Source organism: Eretmochelys imbricata, chromosome 5 (assembly GCF_965152235.1).
Source record: "Eretmochelys imbricata isolate rEreImb1 chromosome 5, rEreImb1.hap1, whole genome shotgun sequence".
NCBI classification, from domain to species: Eukaryota; Metazoa; Chordata; order Testudines; family Cheloniidae; genus Eretmochelys; species Eretmochelys imbricata.
The window spans coordinates 68,871,937-68,887,252 of NC_135576.1; the positions used below are offsets into that span (position 1 = coordinate 68,871,937).

Sequence of the window (15,316 nt, forward strand, 5' to 3'; positions counted from 1 at the left end):
ATTTTTTCCAGACTTTAACGATTTGGGCTGAAATTTTCCATGGTGTGTGTCTCCCTCAGGCTGATGATTTGTTTGTGTGTGGAAACTTTTAGCTAAAACAGTTCAGCTGTTACTGAGAATGTAGTTATGGAGAAATACGTTGTTTTGCCTACGTTAAAACAATTGTTAGAACTGTTTCACTGTGAAACACTAGCTTCTCTATGCTTTGACATAAAATTTGGCTGGGAGGTCGCTCTGATCTCAGGAAAGTGCCTTTTGCTGTCCCTGTGATAATTTGCCGAGATTTGGCCGAATTATAAGCCTTTGACAAATGTTAGTCCACATGTGCTCAGCAGAGTTTTGCTAGGGTTTTGGTGACTAAATTCTCTGAGGATTTCGTCTATACTGAGCATGATCAATTTCTCCCTCCCCAGTAGTTCCTGTGTGCTGACCGAATTGCACATGTGCAATGACTATGCCTGCTTCAGCCCAGGGTTGTAGAGGCTGAGCTGGACTTGTCTTGAAATTGCACCTCCTGGCTTCTGTGGACCACCCTGGTGCTGAGCGTATGAAGGAAGAGCAGGGAGACTGTCTTTCTTGTGCTCATGGAGGAGAAGGAGGAAGCTGCTTGGTTAGAACGTAGAGAAGTGAACAACTGGGGAAGAGATGTAAGACAGGATGGGGCGACAGGCAAGAGTTCAGGGGGGAAGGAATAGAAGTTGGGGGGGCAGGGGCAAGAGTAGAGGGAGCAGAAAGATAGGAGCAGGGGGGTGGAAGAAGGGCAGGATCCAGGGAAATGGAGAGGATAGGAGCCAGGGGTTGGGGGACTTGATAGGAGTATGTGGGTGAGTGGGAGATGACAAGGCCAGGAACTGTCCAAGATTGTAATGGGGGGGGGGCGGGGGAAATGGGGAGGCTTGAGGGGGTAGCAGGAGGGGTGGTAAGGAAAAGCACAGGCGAGAAGGATCGGAGCAGGGGGAGGAACCAGAGAGGGAGGATAGAAGCAGGTGGGAGATGGGACAGAGCCGAGGAGGTTAGCAGCAGCAGAGAGAGATGTGCAAGAACTGGAGAGAGGCTTGAAACCTCTGAAAACCCAATGGCAAAGTGTGTGTCCCATCCCTCTCTCTAGTGGCAGGTCTACATAAAGGAGAACAACCTTCTACTGTTACCTGTTACTCAGCTCAAGCAGCAGAGGACTGTTCTATTGTTCTAAAGAGCCCAATGCGGCTGATGACTCAAGTTGGGGTCAGTGTGGTTCCTCACAGTGAAATTTTTGTTTTTTGAGTTTGCTTTTTAAAAAGCTTGGGAAATAAAATCCTCAAAAGCTATGGTAAAAGTATTATGCTAAGGTTGCAAAGTCAAGCACTCCTCCTTAACTCTGGCAGTTCTTAACTTTTATTTGTGTTGTGAATGAGGCCCGGAATTCCAGGAAGGATATTGTTCAAGTACTTGCACATGTCCATTCCAGTGTAGATGTGTGCATGCCCCGAGCACTGTTGCTGAAATTTTTTCCCTTAGTGGTGTCTGTCAGGTCAGTTCAGGCAGGCAGCGTACTGGGCAATTCGTGATACTGTCCACTGCAGAGGCATTTGTGGCTGCTAGAAACCTGCTCACGCTGCCTCAGAGATCCAGGACTCGATAGCGCTGGTTTCAATGAGCATCAGAGAACCCTCTCCCAGGTTTTGTGTGACACTGTGATCACACTCTAGGGGAAAACCCCCTTTGATAGCCTGGCCTTGGGTTTTTCCTCGGCACCAGTCACCAGCACTGAGAGGGTTGGCACTGCCATGGTCTCCTTGCTGCAGTTCGTTTTCCTCGTTGGAGTCCCACTCTCCACGCTGCTGTGAACGCACAAGCTACTTCTCTTCCTATTCTGCTGGGACATCTGGTGCTATGGTGCTGCTGAGCACTCTGTCTATGGGACCATGGGGACCAGCAACCATGCAATGGCCTTTCTGGAACCCATGGGGGTTTCCCCTGGGCCAGGGCACCATCTCGAGGCATTCATACTTGATGGACTCGAAAAGTGGAGTGCCTCTGGTACTGTGCTGTGAGATGCCAGACCCAGGCTCCGGTGCCGAGCCTGCTGCTGAACCTCAAGGGCAGGTTTCACAGGTCTCAGTGGAGATAGAATGAAGGGGCAGAGGCCTCGCAACCGGCTTTAGCTTTCTCCTCCTCCTCTTCTCCAGATGAGGCACTGGCGGCTACCAGTGTAGCACCATCCTAAAATGACCACAAGGCTCACCAGGACTTATTAAAGTGCATGGCCTCGAACTTGGGTATCCAAGGCTAGGTGGTCAAAGAGGTGATTCACGGCCTATTAGTCATCTTGTCAGCGGCGGGTCCCTCGAGTGGCTCTCTCTCTTAACAAGGTGATCGTGGACCCAGTTAAGGTGCTCTTGCGGACGTCTGGTTCCCTCCTGCCTACAGCTAAATGGACGGAGCGAAAATACTTCATGCCAGCTAAATGGTACGAATTTCTATTCTCACATCCTCTTTCACGCAGTCTTCTAAGGGTGGCAACCACCAGTGAGAAGGACTGTGAGAGTCAAGCAGGGCTCACACCCAAGGCGAAGGACCCCAAGAAGCAGGACTTGTTGGGAGGAAAGCCTACTTGATGGGTGGGCTGGAGCTCTGGATAGTGAATCAACGAGATCTAAAGAGATTAAAGTTGTGCATGGTCTTCTTGGTTTTCATCATTCCTTTGCCAGATCCGGGGGATCGGTGTGCTGCCCTCGACCTAAAAGAAGCATACTTCCACATACAGATTTTCCAAAGCACAGAAGGTTCCTAAGAGTTGTCGTGAACCAGACTCATTAGCAATTGGAAGTTCTGCCATTCGGGCTGTCAGCCGCCCCATAGGTCTTCACCAAATGTCTGGCAGTAGTAGCGGCCTTCCTCAGGAGAAAGGTAGTTCACATTTTCCCATATCTCGACGACTGGTTAATCAAGGGCCGGTCCAGAACTCATGTGGAATCTGACATCCATTTCATCCAGTTGACCTTCCAGGTGTTGGGCCTATTAATAAACAACCAGAAGTCTACCCAGAGCCCTGTACAAAGGATATAGTTCATAGGGGTGGTTTTGGATTCCGGTACAGGCAAAGACCCTTCTTCTGGAGGATCGTTTTCGCTCAATCTTGACTCTGATAAGCTCCCCTCAGGCACATCTGACCACGACAGTCCGAATATGCATGAGCCTTCTGGGTCACATGGTATTATGCACATATGTAGTACAACTGCGAGAGTACATCTCAGATCTTCCCAGGCCTGGTTGGCCACTGTATATTCACCCTCGCAACATCATCTGGACATGATACTTATTTTCCCCTCAACTCACTGACTTGGTGGTTGAATCAAGGCATAATCTGCGTGGGTGACCTGTTGTCTCAAGCTGAGCTCTCAATCCATATCAATATCTGAGAACTCAGGGCAGTCTGCCTGGCCTGCCAAGGCATTTTTAATCCACATTACAGACAAGGCAGTCTCAGTTCTCATGGACAATATAATCGCCATGTACTACATCAACAGGCAGGGAGAAGCACATTCTTCCCCCTGTGCCGGGAGGCAGTCTGACTGTGGGAGTTCTGCATTACACACTTCATCTATCTAGAGGCATCTTATGTGCCAGGTACACAGAACCAACTTGTGGATTGCCTCAGCAGGTCCTTTTCCACTCACCACAAATGGTCCCTTCGACTGGACATGGCAAGGGACATCATCTTCCAGAAGTGGGGGACTCCCCTTATAGACCAGTTTGCTACCCAGAACAACAGGAAATACCATCAGTTTTGCTCCCTGCAGGGCCACAGACTGGGGTCTCTAATGGATGCCTTACCCGTTGGCCTGGATAACTCACCTCTATTATTGCCTTTCCCCAATTCTATTAATTCACAAGGTTCTGTCAAAGATCAAGCAGGAAGATCATTCCTTATAACCCTGGCGTCGCCCAGACAGCACTGGTTCACCACCCTCTGAAGCTTTCCAGTGGAGCCCCCAATCAGTCTCCCACTGCACCCTGATCTGATCACCCAGGACCATGGTCAGCTGCTCCACCCGAACTTCAGTTCTTTTCATTTGTCGGGCTGGAAGCTTCATGGCTGAATCCTGAAGAGCAAGCTTGCTCGGAGCAGGTTCGTAGAATCCTATTAAGCAGTAGAAAAGCCTACACCAAGGCAATTTACCTGGTAGAGGGAAATGATTCTCTACCTGGTCTTCCCAACTCGGAGTACCACCTACACAGTCCTCATTGCAATTTATTTTGTAGAACCCTCTGCTTTTGAAAAAACAAGATCTGGCCCTTTTCTTCAGTTAAGGTCCACCTGGTGGCCATTTCAACCATCTGCCCTAAGACTGACAATAGATTGGTCTTTTCGTATGAAATTGTAATTGGTTTTCTCAAAGGCCTGGAGAGGATGTTCCCTCAGATAAAGGAACCGAACCCTCCTTGGGACCTAAACCTCATCGTAGCAAAGCTGACAGGCCCACCCTTCAAGCCGCTAGCAACATGCTTCGGCCAGGAGGGTTTCGGAGATCCAAGTCCCAGGGTGGATTTGATTTAAATCAAATTGATTTAAATCACTAGTCAGGAAGACTCGATTTAATCATGGATTTCTACATAAAAGTACATTCTTGTTGGTGGTTATAACCTTAATAGAACCTTAATATTCTTCACAACTCAGAGATAGATGTAGATTTCATTTTTAGAAGGTACACAGTATACATTTTTAAAGTGATCTATTTTGAAAACTTCTCAGATTAGTTTTACAGCTGTATCAGAAAATGAATGATTGTTTGGTTATTTCGTTTTCCAAAGATAGTTCACCCTCCAATGACTTCATACATATCTGCTTCAACTATCTCCAATTCGACAGTTTAATCATTAATATTTGGAGGATTTTCTTGCCATGCTGTATTAGGAGGAGAACATCACCAGACAGACATTTAAATTGTTTTATTTAACTAAAACAACAATGTTATGTATTCTGGATTTTTTTCTTCAACAGCAAACATATAATATTGTAACAAAACAAGCATATGATTTTTTGAATTTAAACATTCAAGTTTTTTAAATAAGGTTTGTTTGTGTTAAAATTGTTTTTAATTAAAATAGTTAAATAAAATATTAAAAAAACAAAACAAAACCCCACAAAAATTAAATTGACTATGTCAGCCAGGTCAATATGAGAAATTTAAAATATTGGCTTCTGCAGCTAACTCAGTCATCTTCACCTTCATTTTCCTGTTTGTTCATAATCTGGAAAAGAAAAACAAGCTTTCCTATTTTTTCAGGTCCCAAACGATTTCTCAATTTGGAATGAATCAGTCCAAAGGAAGAAAATATTCTTTCTACACCGGCAGAAGAAGCTACGGCTGATAAAAGTGAGATTATCACTTCAACAGTCTCTGAATCCAAGTGCTTAAGTGACTTCCACCAGTTCACTTGTGTGAATTTCTTTAAAACATCATCAACAAACATATATTTCTTCAATCATTCACCCTTAGCTCTGAAGTTTATTGTAGTTGGCATTATGGAGGGGATGATTGCTGGATGTCCATGTCATAGCCACCTCCTCTTCTTCAGCATTTAAGGTTTCACCCTGGTACCAGGTATTGAGAATATTTGCAAGAAAATGAGTTGGAGATAGTGCTTGTCCCATTGGTTTTTTTTAATGCTTGTAATTTAACTCTGTCATTGCATATTTCTCTTTTTAAGATCTCATTCAGTTCCTTTCAAATTTCAACAGTGTCAACAATAAAACACCTATTTTCCCCCTGCATTTTGTTCATGGCTACAGAAATAGGCTTCAGGGTACTCAGCATGTGGTCAACATTTCTCTTAAGCCCAATGTTGAGAACTTTGGCTGTGACAGTGCCATCTGATTTTTCATGATTCTGTTCACAAACTGTCCTCAGATTAGGCCAGTTCTTGATATATGCTCAAAACAGTCCACTACTGAGTTCCATCGCATGTCTTGTGGGAGAGTTAGCTTGGTTCCTTCCCATTTTTTTCAGAGCAGCTGCTGCAAAGTGGTTGTTATGGAAATATTTTGCAATTTCACAACATTAGCTTTTATTTCTGGATCACTGAAGTCTTTGGCTAGGAGGTGTATCAAATGAACACTGCAACCGTATGTTGTGAGCTTGGGACTCTTAACTCTCTTCTAAATTTCTTCTTATCTTGGATACATTTGTATCATTGTCAGTGACCAAGCTGAGTACCAGGGATTTGAATTTTTTTTTCCACAGTTTGTTATAGCTTTTACTGCTGCTACTTATAAGTGTTCTCTTGTGTGTGCATTTCCTGATGTATCAATTGTTTCTGTAAGGAAGATACTCCCTTCTTCTGTTGTCACACAAGCACATACAAAAGGATTGTGTGGACATTGCTCCACCTATCAAGACTCAGGTTAACAATTTCACCCTCTAGACCTTTTGCACACTGCTCAATTTCTCTTTCATACACTTTATCCAGCCATTTGCTTGCAACGTCTGCTCTTTTGGGTGGACTGTATCCTGATCTTAATGACTAAACCATGTTAATGAAGTGTAAGTTCTCAATCATACGGAAAGGAGAGTTTGTTGCATAAACAAACCGGACAATTTTTTCATCAATTACCTCTTTTTGTAATCTGCTTGTTCGTATCACAAACTTATCTATGCTTGTTTCTGGATGATGGAGATTTTTTTTTTTCTTTTTGCTACAGGTGATATACTGTGGCTGCATGCCATACATGATGTGACTGAAACACTATCATTGGCAGATAACTCTGAAACTATAGAAAATTATGGTGATCTTGAAGGTGGATAGTCTTCAGAATCCTGTATGTTGAGGATGGATTCTCCTAAACAAAATAAGTCAATGCAGTTATTTAATTTTTATTAGCATACTGTTCATTATTACTTATTGCATTCACTGACACTCAGTACTACTTTAAAGGTGAAATTGTAAAAGGAAGATGTGCCTATTACAGCTATTTATTTTTTTGTCACAACTGCATCTAAAATGATAGTACTATAGAGTAAAAACTATATATTTTTTCTCAAATATGAGAATTCAAGAATAGTCCAGTAGGAAGACCAGCAGTCCTTAAGAAAGAAGTATGAAATAAAAAAATTTACCAACCTGAAGATCCTGCATGTTCAGACTTGTTCCTTTCATCATCTTCAACGCAGCTTCCTCCTGAGAAGAAACACTTCTCTTGATGTTGTTTCATTCAGGAAACCAGGCTTTGCATTTCTTTGTTGCACTGTTTGCATTTTGCACGCATGCCTGTCTTACCCACAGGTAGAGGAACTTCATTAAAATATTCCAAAATTGGGAATCTCTTATGGCCTGCTGCCATTATAGGTTTTCCCTTCTAGTGAGAGAATGGTTTGGTATATCTCAAATCAATGAAGGGTACACTCAGAAAGACCTCAAGATTTCTGGAATATGCTGCTCAAAAAGTTTCACTTTTGTTTCTACTGCCTGTCCCTCCCTTCTCACACTTATCTCCAGACTTCTTCTCCTTGTCCAGATCTATTCCGGCACAAACAATCTTCTATTCATTGAACTTTTTGAAACTTTGCACTTATAGAGAGAGGTAAGGGATTGGCTCTGTGTACACAAATTTGCAGAGGGACAATACGGTTGAGGTCTGTTATTTCTGATCTCTATATATTATATTATACTATTTAAAAACATTTTTGCTGTTAACAAACATGTTATCTCTGGAGCCACAAATCCACAGTTTGAGAACTGCAAAACTAAGCATCTCTGATGGTATCTTCTAGATTGAGCACTGAGTCCCATTGGGTAGATAGAAAGATTAAGCTAAATAATCTATACAGAAGCCCCTGGAACTCCATAAGATTGGGTCCCTAATTCATGAACTACTGGAACTCATTTCCAAAACTTTTATTAAATGTTACATGAATATTGTCTCATATTATAGAACTAAAATGTATAATCCCTATTCAACAGTGAGATATCTTTGAGCTATAATGTATCTTAATTAAAGCTATCTTTAGATAGGTTTTTTCCTCAAAAAGCATTTTATCAAAAAAATCCAATTTAAATAAAGAAAAAATCCATTTTTTAAAAAAATCATTGATTTTTATCCACCTTGACTAATTCTTTATTCTGTGCATAGTTTGGATGGCGTGCAGTAAATTGATTAGGATAAAAGAAATATTGAGTTCTTACCCATCCGGTGAGCACCATCCCTTCTGAATGAGCAAGGAATCCTGTGGAGAAAAAATATAGTATGTGATCATATAATCAAATCAGTGGTGTCAGAACGTTGGTGGTTCGGGGGGTGCAGGGAGCTGTGGCCCTCCAACTCTTTGCCATGGCGAATCTAGCCTCTTCCCATCTTCCCTGAGGAAGGTGGTGGAGCCAGGCCAGGGATCCTGGGCAGTTGTGGAAGCTGTGTGGACGCTCCACCTGCCGGCAGTGCTGGGGGGGCCCAAGAGCAGCCCCCGGCCTGTGTCCCTGTCCAGGGCAGGTGGAGGATCTGTGCCGTAGCTTCCCACATGCCTCTTACCATGGCCAGGCTGCAGCTCCAAAGCCCCGCCCCCTGGCCGGAGTAAGAGCCGCACGGACAACAGTGGGGAGCCTGGGTCCCTCCCACCTGCTTGGGTGGGCGGTGGGCTCCATGGCCTTGCTCTGGCTTGGCTGGGGGCATAGCCTCTGGAGAAAGAAGGGGTGTGGGGGCAGGCCTTGGGGGGAGGAGGAGGGGAATTGGGGGAAGGTGTGGGGTAGGGGCATGGCCTTACAGGGAAGAGGAGGGGCCTCAGGGGGAAGGGGTGAGGCAGGACCCTGTTGGAAAGAGGAGGGGTAGGGCCTTATGGGGCCAGGCCCTGGACCCCCCACTTTTCGGAAGGCTCTGCTGCCCCTGAATCTAAGACTGTATCATAATGTATATTCACAAAGGGGCTGAATTAAGGTTGCACTGGTGGCATTTCTGAACTTTTGAGCACTTGATTTTGAAACCTTATTAGTCTTTTTACATTGTGTTTGGGGGTTTATATATGGCTGTTAGCCTTCTGGAAACTGATTCGCAAAGTGTTAACACCTGACAATTGACTAATTATTAGGAATTTTGTGGATTATCAGGAGCACTGTACTGTGAAGAAAGGAGGCTCTGTGGTTATTAGGAGTCAGGCAGGATAATCTGGGATTTTTGTCTTGTAATATGTCTGTTTCCATTGATCTTTGTCTCAACTATTTAATCAAATCAATCTATTTAGTTTGGGAATTTAATATATCTTGTGTACTTGGACCTCTTGCCATATTATCGAAGAACTTCACAATTTTTAGTATATTTATCTTCACAAACAGTCCTATGAGATAGGGAAGTACTGTTACGGTAGTACTTTATGCAGATGGAGAAGACTGCATAAGAGAGACTGAGCAGTTTGCTCAAATTCATACAGGAAGTCCGTGATGGAATAGCGAATTGAATCTGGATCTCCCAAGTCCTAGGTTAGTGCTTTAACCCCAGGACCGCCTTTCCCCTCTGCTAGCAGTTTTCTAAGTGGTTAATGTGCAAGACAGAGCTGAGTCTTGCTGTTGAAAATTGTGGTTGACTGACTATATTAGTTCAGAGATGAGTGGTTAAATTAAAATAGTTGCTTCTTGCTTTAAATTTCAATATGTGTCATAATTTTGTGATCATTACATTTTACAGGTTCCTCTTTCAATATATTTCTCATTAATTTTCTGTCTGCAGATGTGGTGACTAGAAGAACCTCTATTGTTGCCCATAGCGCATATAGTGCCTTATAAAGATGGGGTTTGGAAGTGACCTGAAGTATTCTCATGATGCTTTGTTAAAATTGCAAGATTGGGAGTTACGACTACTGGAAACTGTGAAGAAATTTATGGCCATGCGAGTAAAAAGTGACAAAGAATATGCATCCACGTTACAGAATCTTTGTAATCAAGTTGATAAAGAGAGTACTTCCCAACTGGATTATATTAGCAATGTATCCAAGGTAAGAGAACATTATTTAGAAGCTGAAATTGGGGAGTCATTGTTTTAATTATATAGAAAAGGTAGTCGGCTGTTAACTCCTTTTTTCTTAGTTATAAAGTAAACTTAAAAGATGAACTTGAAAAGTGTGTCATTGTCCTGTGGTATTTTTGTCCCTTTGTGGGTGGATCGCTTAAGCCACTCTGAGCCTTGTGTTTCATCTACTTTATTCTCCCACCTTGCCAATTTTCCTTCTGGGTTAGGACCAGCTATAATTCTACGTGAACCATGTGCCCACTGGACTCCACTAATGCAGCTTCTTGAGAGTTAGTTTTAGTAAAGAGTTTGAAGTGAGGTGCGGCAGTTCCTGGGCGGAATGTGTATCATGCAAATTCTCCTTTTGGCCTGAAAAAGGTGGACCAAGCTAGAATCCCTAATTTTGAGCTCTGGTATTGTAGTCCCTGGGCTAACCCACCTATTCTTATGTTTAGGGGTTTTGTGATTATAGTGTGTTGTAGTAAGATTTTTTTTTTAAAGAGTTAAACAGAAACTATTGTTTTTACAATGTACAGGTTGTGATAAAAATAGAAAAAAGCCAGGAAATTCAGAGCTAAGGCTGACATTCTGACCATTATTCACACCGTGGTGTGTAGTTGTAAAAACAAAGCATTAATTAAGGCCAAAGTTTCTCAGACTTCTTCTCATAATTGTAATATTGTTAAATATAGTATTTTGTATACAGTTTAAAATGAAAAAAAAACTTTTATGAAAGGTTAAAAAACAATACCTTATGTACTGAATAGATACAAAACAGGTACAGCAACGGCAGTGGCAAAGCAAGCGTCCCCATTTCACCTGTTAATAAGCCTTAGGCCTGACTTACGACTGCTTTGGTAGTGAGAGGTCTATTCTCTGTCTTAATGGCTTCTTCAGTTCTTGGCCTCGCTGCTGAAAATGCTGGACTGGAGCAACTCACTTATTTCACAGTGGGCACCAAATCACTTTTAATCTGAATTGGACTGGAACAAGTGACCAAGAGGCTTCTTATCCTTTATCTATTCTTGAATCACACATGATAGAAAAAGAGTGGGTAAACCTCCCCTCTTTCGAGGCACTAATGGAAACAACTGACCCACCCCCTCCAAAAAAAAAAAAAAAAAAAAAAAAAGTTCATGACACCTTAACTTATGAGTAAGGCTATGTTTTAGTCACTGGTGTTTTTAATAAAAGTCATGGACCAGGTCAGAGGCAGTAAACAAAAATTCATGGCCTGTGACCTGTCCATGACTTTTACTATAAACCCATGACTAAAACTTGGCGGAGGGGGAGGCGGCTTGGGAGGGCGGCCCAGGGGGCCCTGCAGGTGCTGTGGGGGATGGCCCAGGGCTGCCGCGGGTGCTGGGGAGCGGGGAGACATGGCCCGGGGGGGCACTGCAAGTGCTGGGGTGAGGAGGTTGGTGGGATTGGGGCAGGCTCCCTACCAGACTCTTGGAAAGCAGCAACGCCAGCTCCTAGCTCCACATGCCTCTGCTATGCCCCGAGCCCCGGTTCTGCAGCTCCCATTGGCTGGGAACTGTGGCCAATGGGAGCTGCGGGGGCAGTGCCTGCGGGTGGAGGCAGCATGTGGATCTAGGAGCTGAGGGAGGGGGGTTCCTGTCATCCTCCCGGGGAAGGGGGGGAGCGCCCAGATAAGTACCATCTTGCACCCCAGCTCTGAGTGTCCCCTCTCACCCAAACTCCTGCTCCTGGGAAATGGGGGACCGAGACTGTCCCAGGCACTGCCCGAGCTGCTCAGGTGGCCCCTGGGCGAGGGACACCAGCCTCTGCAGAAGTCAGGAGGTAACAAAAAGTCATGGAATCCGTGACCTCCGTGACAAACACGGAGCCTTACTTATGAGCAAGAAAACAAAATACTATATGCTTATTAATAATAAAACAGTAATAGGGTTGTCATGTCTCATTCTTTACAAACCTTAATATTTATAAAGGTTCTAAAGATTCTTGGATGGCTGGTTGCCATCGGGTGGGACACCTCCTCCTGCTGTGAGCAGCAAAATTAGCCCAGTACTATGATTTAGCAGCTGAATTAGCCCAATTTGTGCTTCCAGTTCTCTGCTGTTGGAAAAATTAATGGTGTTTACACAGTGTCTTCAATGTAAATAGGAAGCTAGAAATTGTAGCAAATTGATAAGGGAAGCAAAAAGGGAAGGAGAAAAATCTTTGGCCATCAGAGTTAAGGACAGAAAGAAGGCGTTTTTCCAAGTACGTTAGGAACAAAAGAAATTCTAAAAATGATATTGGTCCATTACTAGATGGAAATGATAGACTTGTCAATAATACAGAAAAGGCAGAAGTGTACAATAAATATTTCTGCTCTGTTCGGCAAAAAGCCGGACTGCTATCATATGATACTGCTACATATGAAATACTTTCCGTTCCAACAGAAACTGAGGGGGTTGATGCAGCTGCTACAATTAGACATCCGTGTGCAGAGAGCCAAGATTATAGAGGGGTGTGGTTACACAACTCCCTGTCCATTGAACAGCAGCTACAAAAGCAAGACTTTTTTTTTTTTTAAAATCAGCATGTCTGGATAACTTGCATCTGAGAGTTTTAAAGAGCTGGCCAAGAAGCTCTCAGGACTGGTTAATATTAATATTAAGTCTAGGGAAGTTCCAGAAAACTGGAACAAATCAAATGTTATGCCAATATTTTAAAAGGGTAAATGGGACAACCTGGGTAGTTATAGGCCTGTTAGCTTGACCTTGATCCTGGGCAAAATAATGGAATGGCTCATATAGGATTTGATCAATAAAGAATTAAGGGAGAGTAATATAGGTAAAGCCAATCAACACAGGTTTGTGGAAAATGGATCCTATCAAATTAGCTTGATTGCCTATTTTGTTGAGATTACAAGTTTGGGTGATAAAGGAAGTGTTAATATAATAAGTTTTTGTAAGATATTTGACTTGGGACTGCATGGGACATTTTGATTAAGGAACTAGAACAATGCAAATTCAACATGGCACACACAAATGTATAAAAACTGGCTAATTCGTATGTCTCAATGTAAGTGTTAATGGGATTCACCACTGCGCAGGTGTTTCTAGTGGGATTTCACAGGGATTGGTTGTTGGTCCTATACTAAAGATTTTTATCAATGACCTGGAAGAAAATATAAAACTGTTACTGATAAAGTTGCAGAGGATATAAACATTGAGGAAGTGGTGAATAATGAAGCGGTCAGGTCACTGATTCACAGTGATCTGGATTGCTTAATAAACTGGGTGCAGGCAAATAATATGCAGTTTAGTATGAAAGTCAATACATCTAGGAACAAAAAATGGAGGCCATATTTGGAAGAGGGGAGATTTTGTCTTGGGAAGCAGTGACTCTGATGAGGGGGTTAAGGTGGATTATCAGCTGAACATGAACTACCTGTGCAACAGTGAGGCCAAAGGGCTAATGTGATCTTTGGTTGTATAAACAGGAGAATCCTGAGTAGGAGTAAGGAGATTATATTATCAGGGGTTCAGAGAAGAGTCAGGAGAATGATTAAAGAATTAGAAAACATGTTATCATCTTTGAGTGCTTGCTCCTGTCGATTCCATGTTAGATCTGTGCACACCCACGTGCACGGCTGTTGGAGATTTTTCCCTTAGTGGTATCCATAGGGCTGGCTCTGGTGCCCTCTGGAGTTGTGTGCTAATGTGCTGGTATATGGAGTGCTGCTGGCCCTGAGCCCTCTGTTCCTTCTTACCACCTGTGATGGTCACTTTCTACGGGTACCACTAGGGGAAAAATGTCCAGCAGCCATGCATGTGGGCATGCCCAGACCTAACATGGAATGGGCACGAGCAGCACATCTTGAACAACGTTTATGAAAGGTAGGTAACTGTTTGTTTTTTATAGTTGAAGACTCAAGGAGCTCTATCTGTTTAGTTTAACAAAGAAAGAGTTAAGGTGTGGCTTGATTATAATCTGTAACAACTTACTTGGGAAACAGAAGTTTGATACTTGAGGGCTCTTCAATCTAGCAGACAAAGGTATAACAAGATTCAGTGGTTGGAAGGTGAAGTTAGACAAGTTTAGATTAGAAATAGGGCACAAATTTTTAATAGTGAGGTTAATTACCGAGGGTTGTGGTGGATTTCCCATCACAGGAAGTTTTTAAATGAATATTGGAGTTGGTTCAGGCAAGTCCTATGGCCTGTGTTATACAGGACATCAGATAAAACTATTAAAACGTTCACTTCTGGCCATATAGTCTATAAACAATATGATTTCCCTCCCGAAAGAATTCTCTTTTCATTATAGTGTCCCCATCCTTTTTTCCATTCAGCCACTTTGTCAGTGTATTTTGAACATTTCTTTTACTTCAGTTATTGTAAACGTCAGTTACTATTTATTACAATATTTGTCATTTCTGTTTCTTATTTGCTCTAATTTTGTCTAACTAAGAGAGTGATTTTCAGTTTAAACACCATGGGAGTCTAATATTTTTATCTTGTTTTTTACACAGTATACTTCACACTAGAACTCAATATTTCCCGCCAAATAAGTGTATTTTTTTTATACCATAGAATCCCAAATATTACGGTATAAAATACTGTGCATGTTTAGTGCTGGAGTGATTGCTATACCTAAAATGCTGGCATTTCTGAGGGGGTGAAATGCAGTAGCTATTCTGTGCTAGCAATGCCATACAACAGTTTTTTAGACAACAAAGTTGAGAATAGTATATTCTTTTCTCTCTTGGATAAGAAAAAATAACTTTTCCTATATGATTGTAAGTAGTCAGTTCCTTAATTTTATTTTTCAGCTTTTAGATCCCATTGTTTAAGTACAATGTAATAGGACTATTTCAGTACCTTGATGAGCGAATTCCAGAGAACACTTAAGTACTGTAAGAAATGCTATGGATAATTTAATAGGTTTGGGGTCTTCCATTTAGGTTTCTGTTAAACTCAGTCTAGTCTGGTGTTAAGGGGGCATGCACAGATGGAAGTGTCTTTTTTCAGATGAGATGTAAAAAGGGAGAACACAGTCAATTGTGGTAATGGAAAAAACATAAAAAACCTCCACATTTTATTAGACCAAGGCATTGATCTGAGTGTCCTGGCTGTATTCTGACACTGATAACTATATATTGTATCCATCTAAATTCTGTAATTTCAACTGGGACATGGTAATTCATAGCAGTGCTGAAGTACAAAAATTCTACTATCGTGAAGTTGAATGCCCAGTGAACCCCATTCTATTCTCTTTAGCAGAACTGGACGAGGTTCCATGGGCTATCAAATACTTTTATTCAAGTTAAATGCTAGTTTGAGGCTCATGTCAACAGCTTATGTACATTAGTGTAGCTCCAGTGAAGTT

The 15,316-nt window shown here is 42.4% G+C and overlaps 1 protein-coding gene across 4 annotated transcripts in view; it reads left to right on the forward strand.

Annotated features, from left to right (window-relative positions):
- The window catches only part of FER (FER tyrosine kinase), a 446,225-nt gene that overhangs the window by 42,984 nt on the left and 387,925 nt on the right, over positions 1-15,316 (forward strand). For all 4 annotated transcript variants that reach the window (XR_013346171.1, XM_077817292.1, XM_077817291.1 and 1 more), the window contains one exon: positions 9,695-9,959. Coding sequence is in view for 3 of the 4 variants with exons in the window: in XM_077817292.1 (XP_077673418.1) it covers positions 9,753-9,959 (207 nt within the window). In the remaining variant the exon portion in view is untranslated. The remainder of the gene's footprint in view (positions 1-9,694; positions 9,960-15,316) is intronic.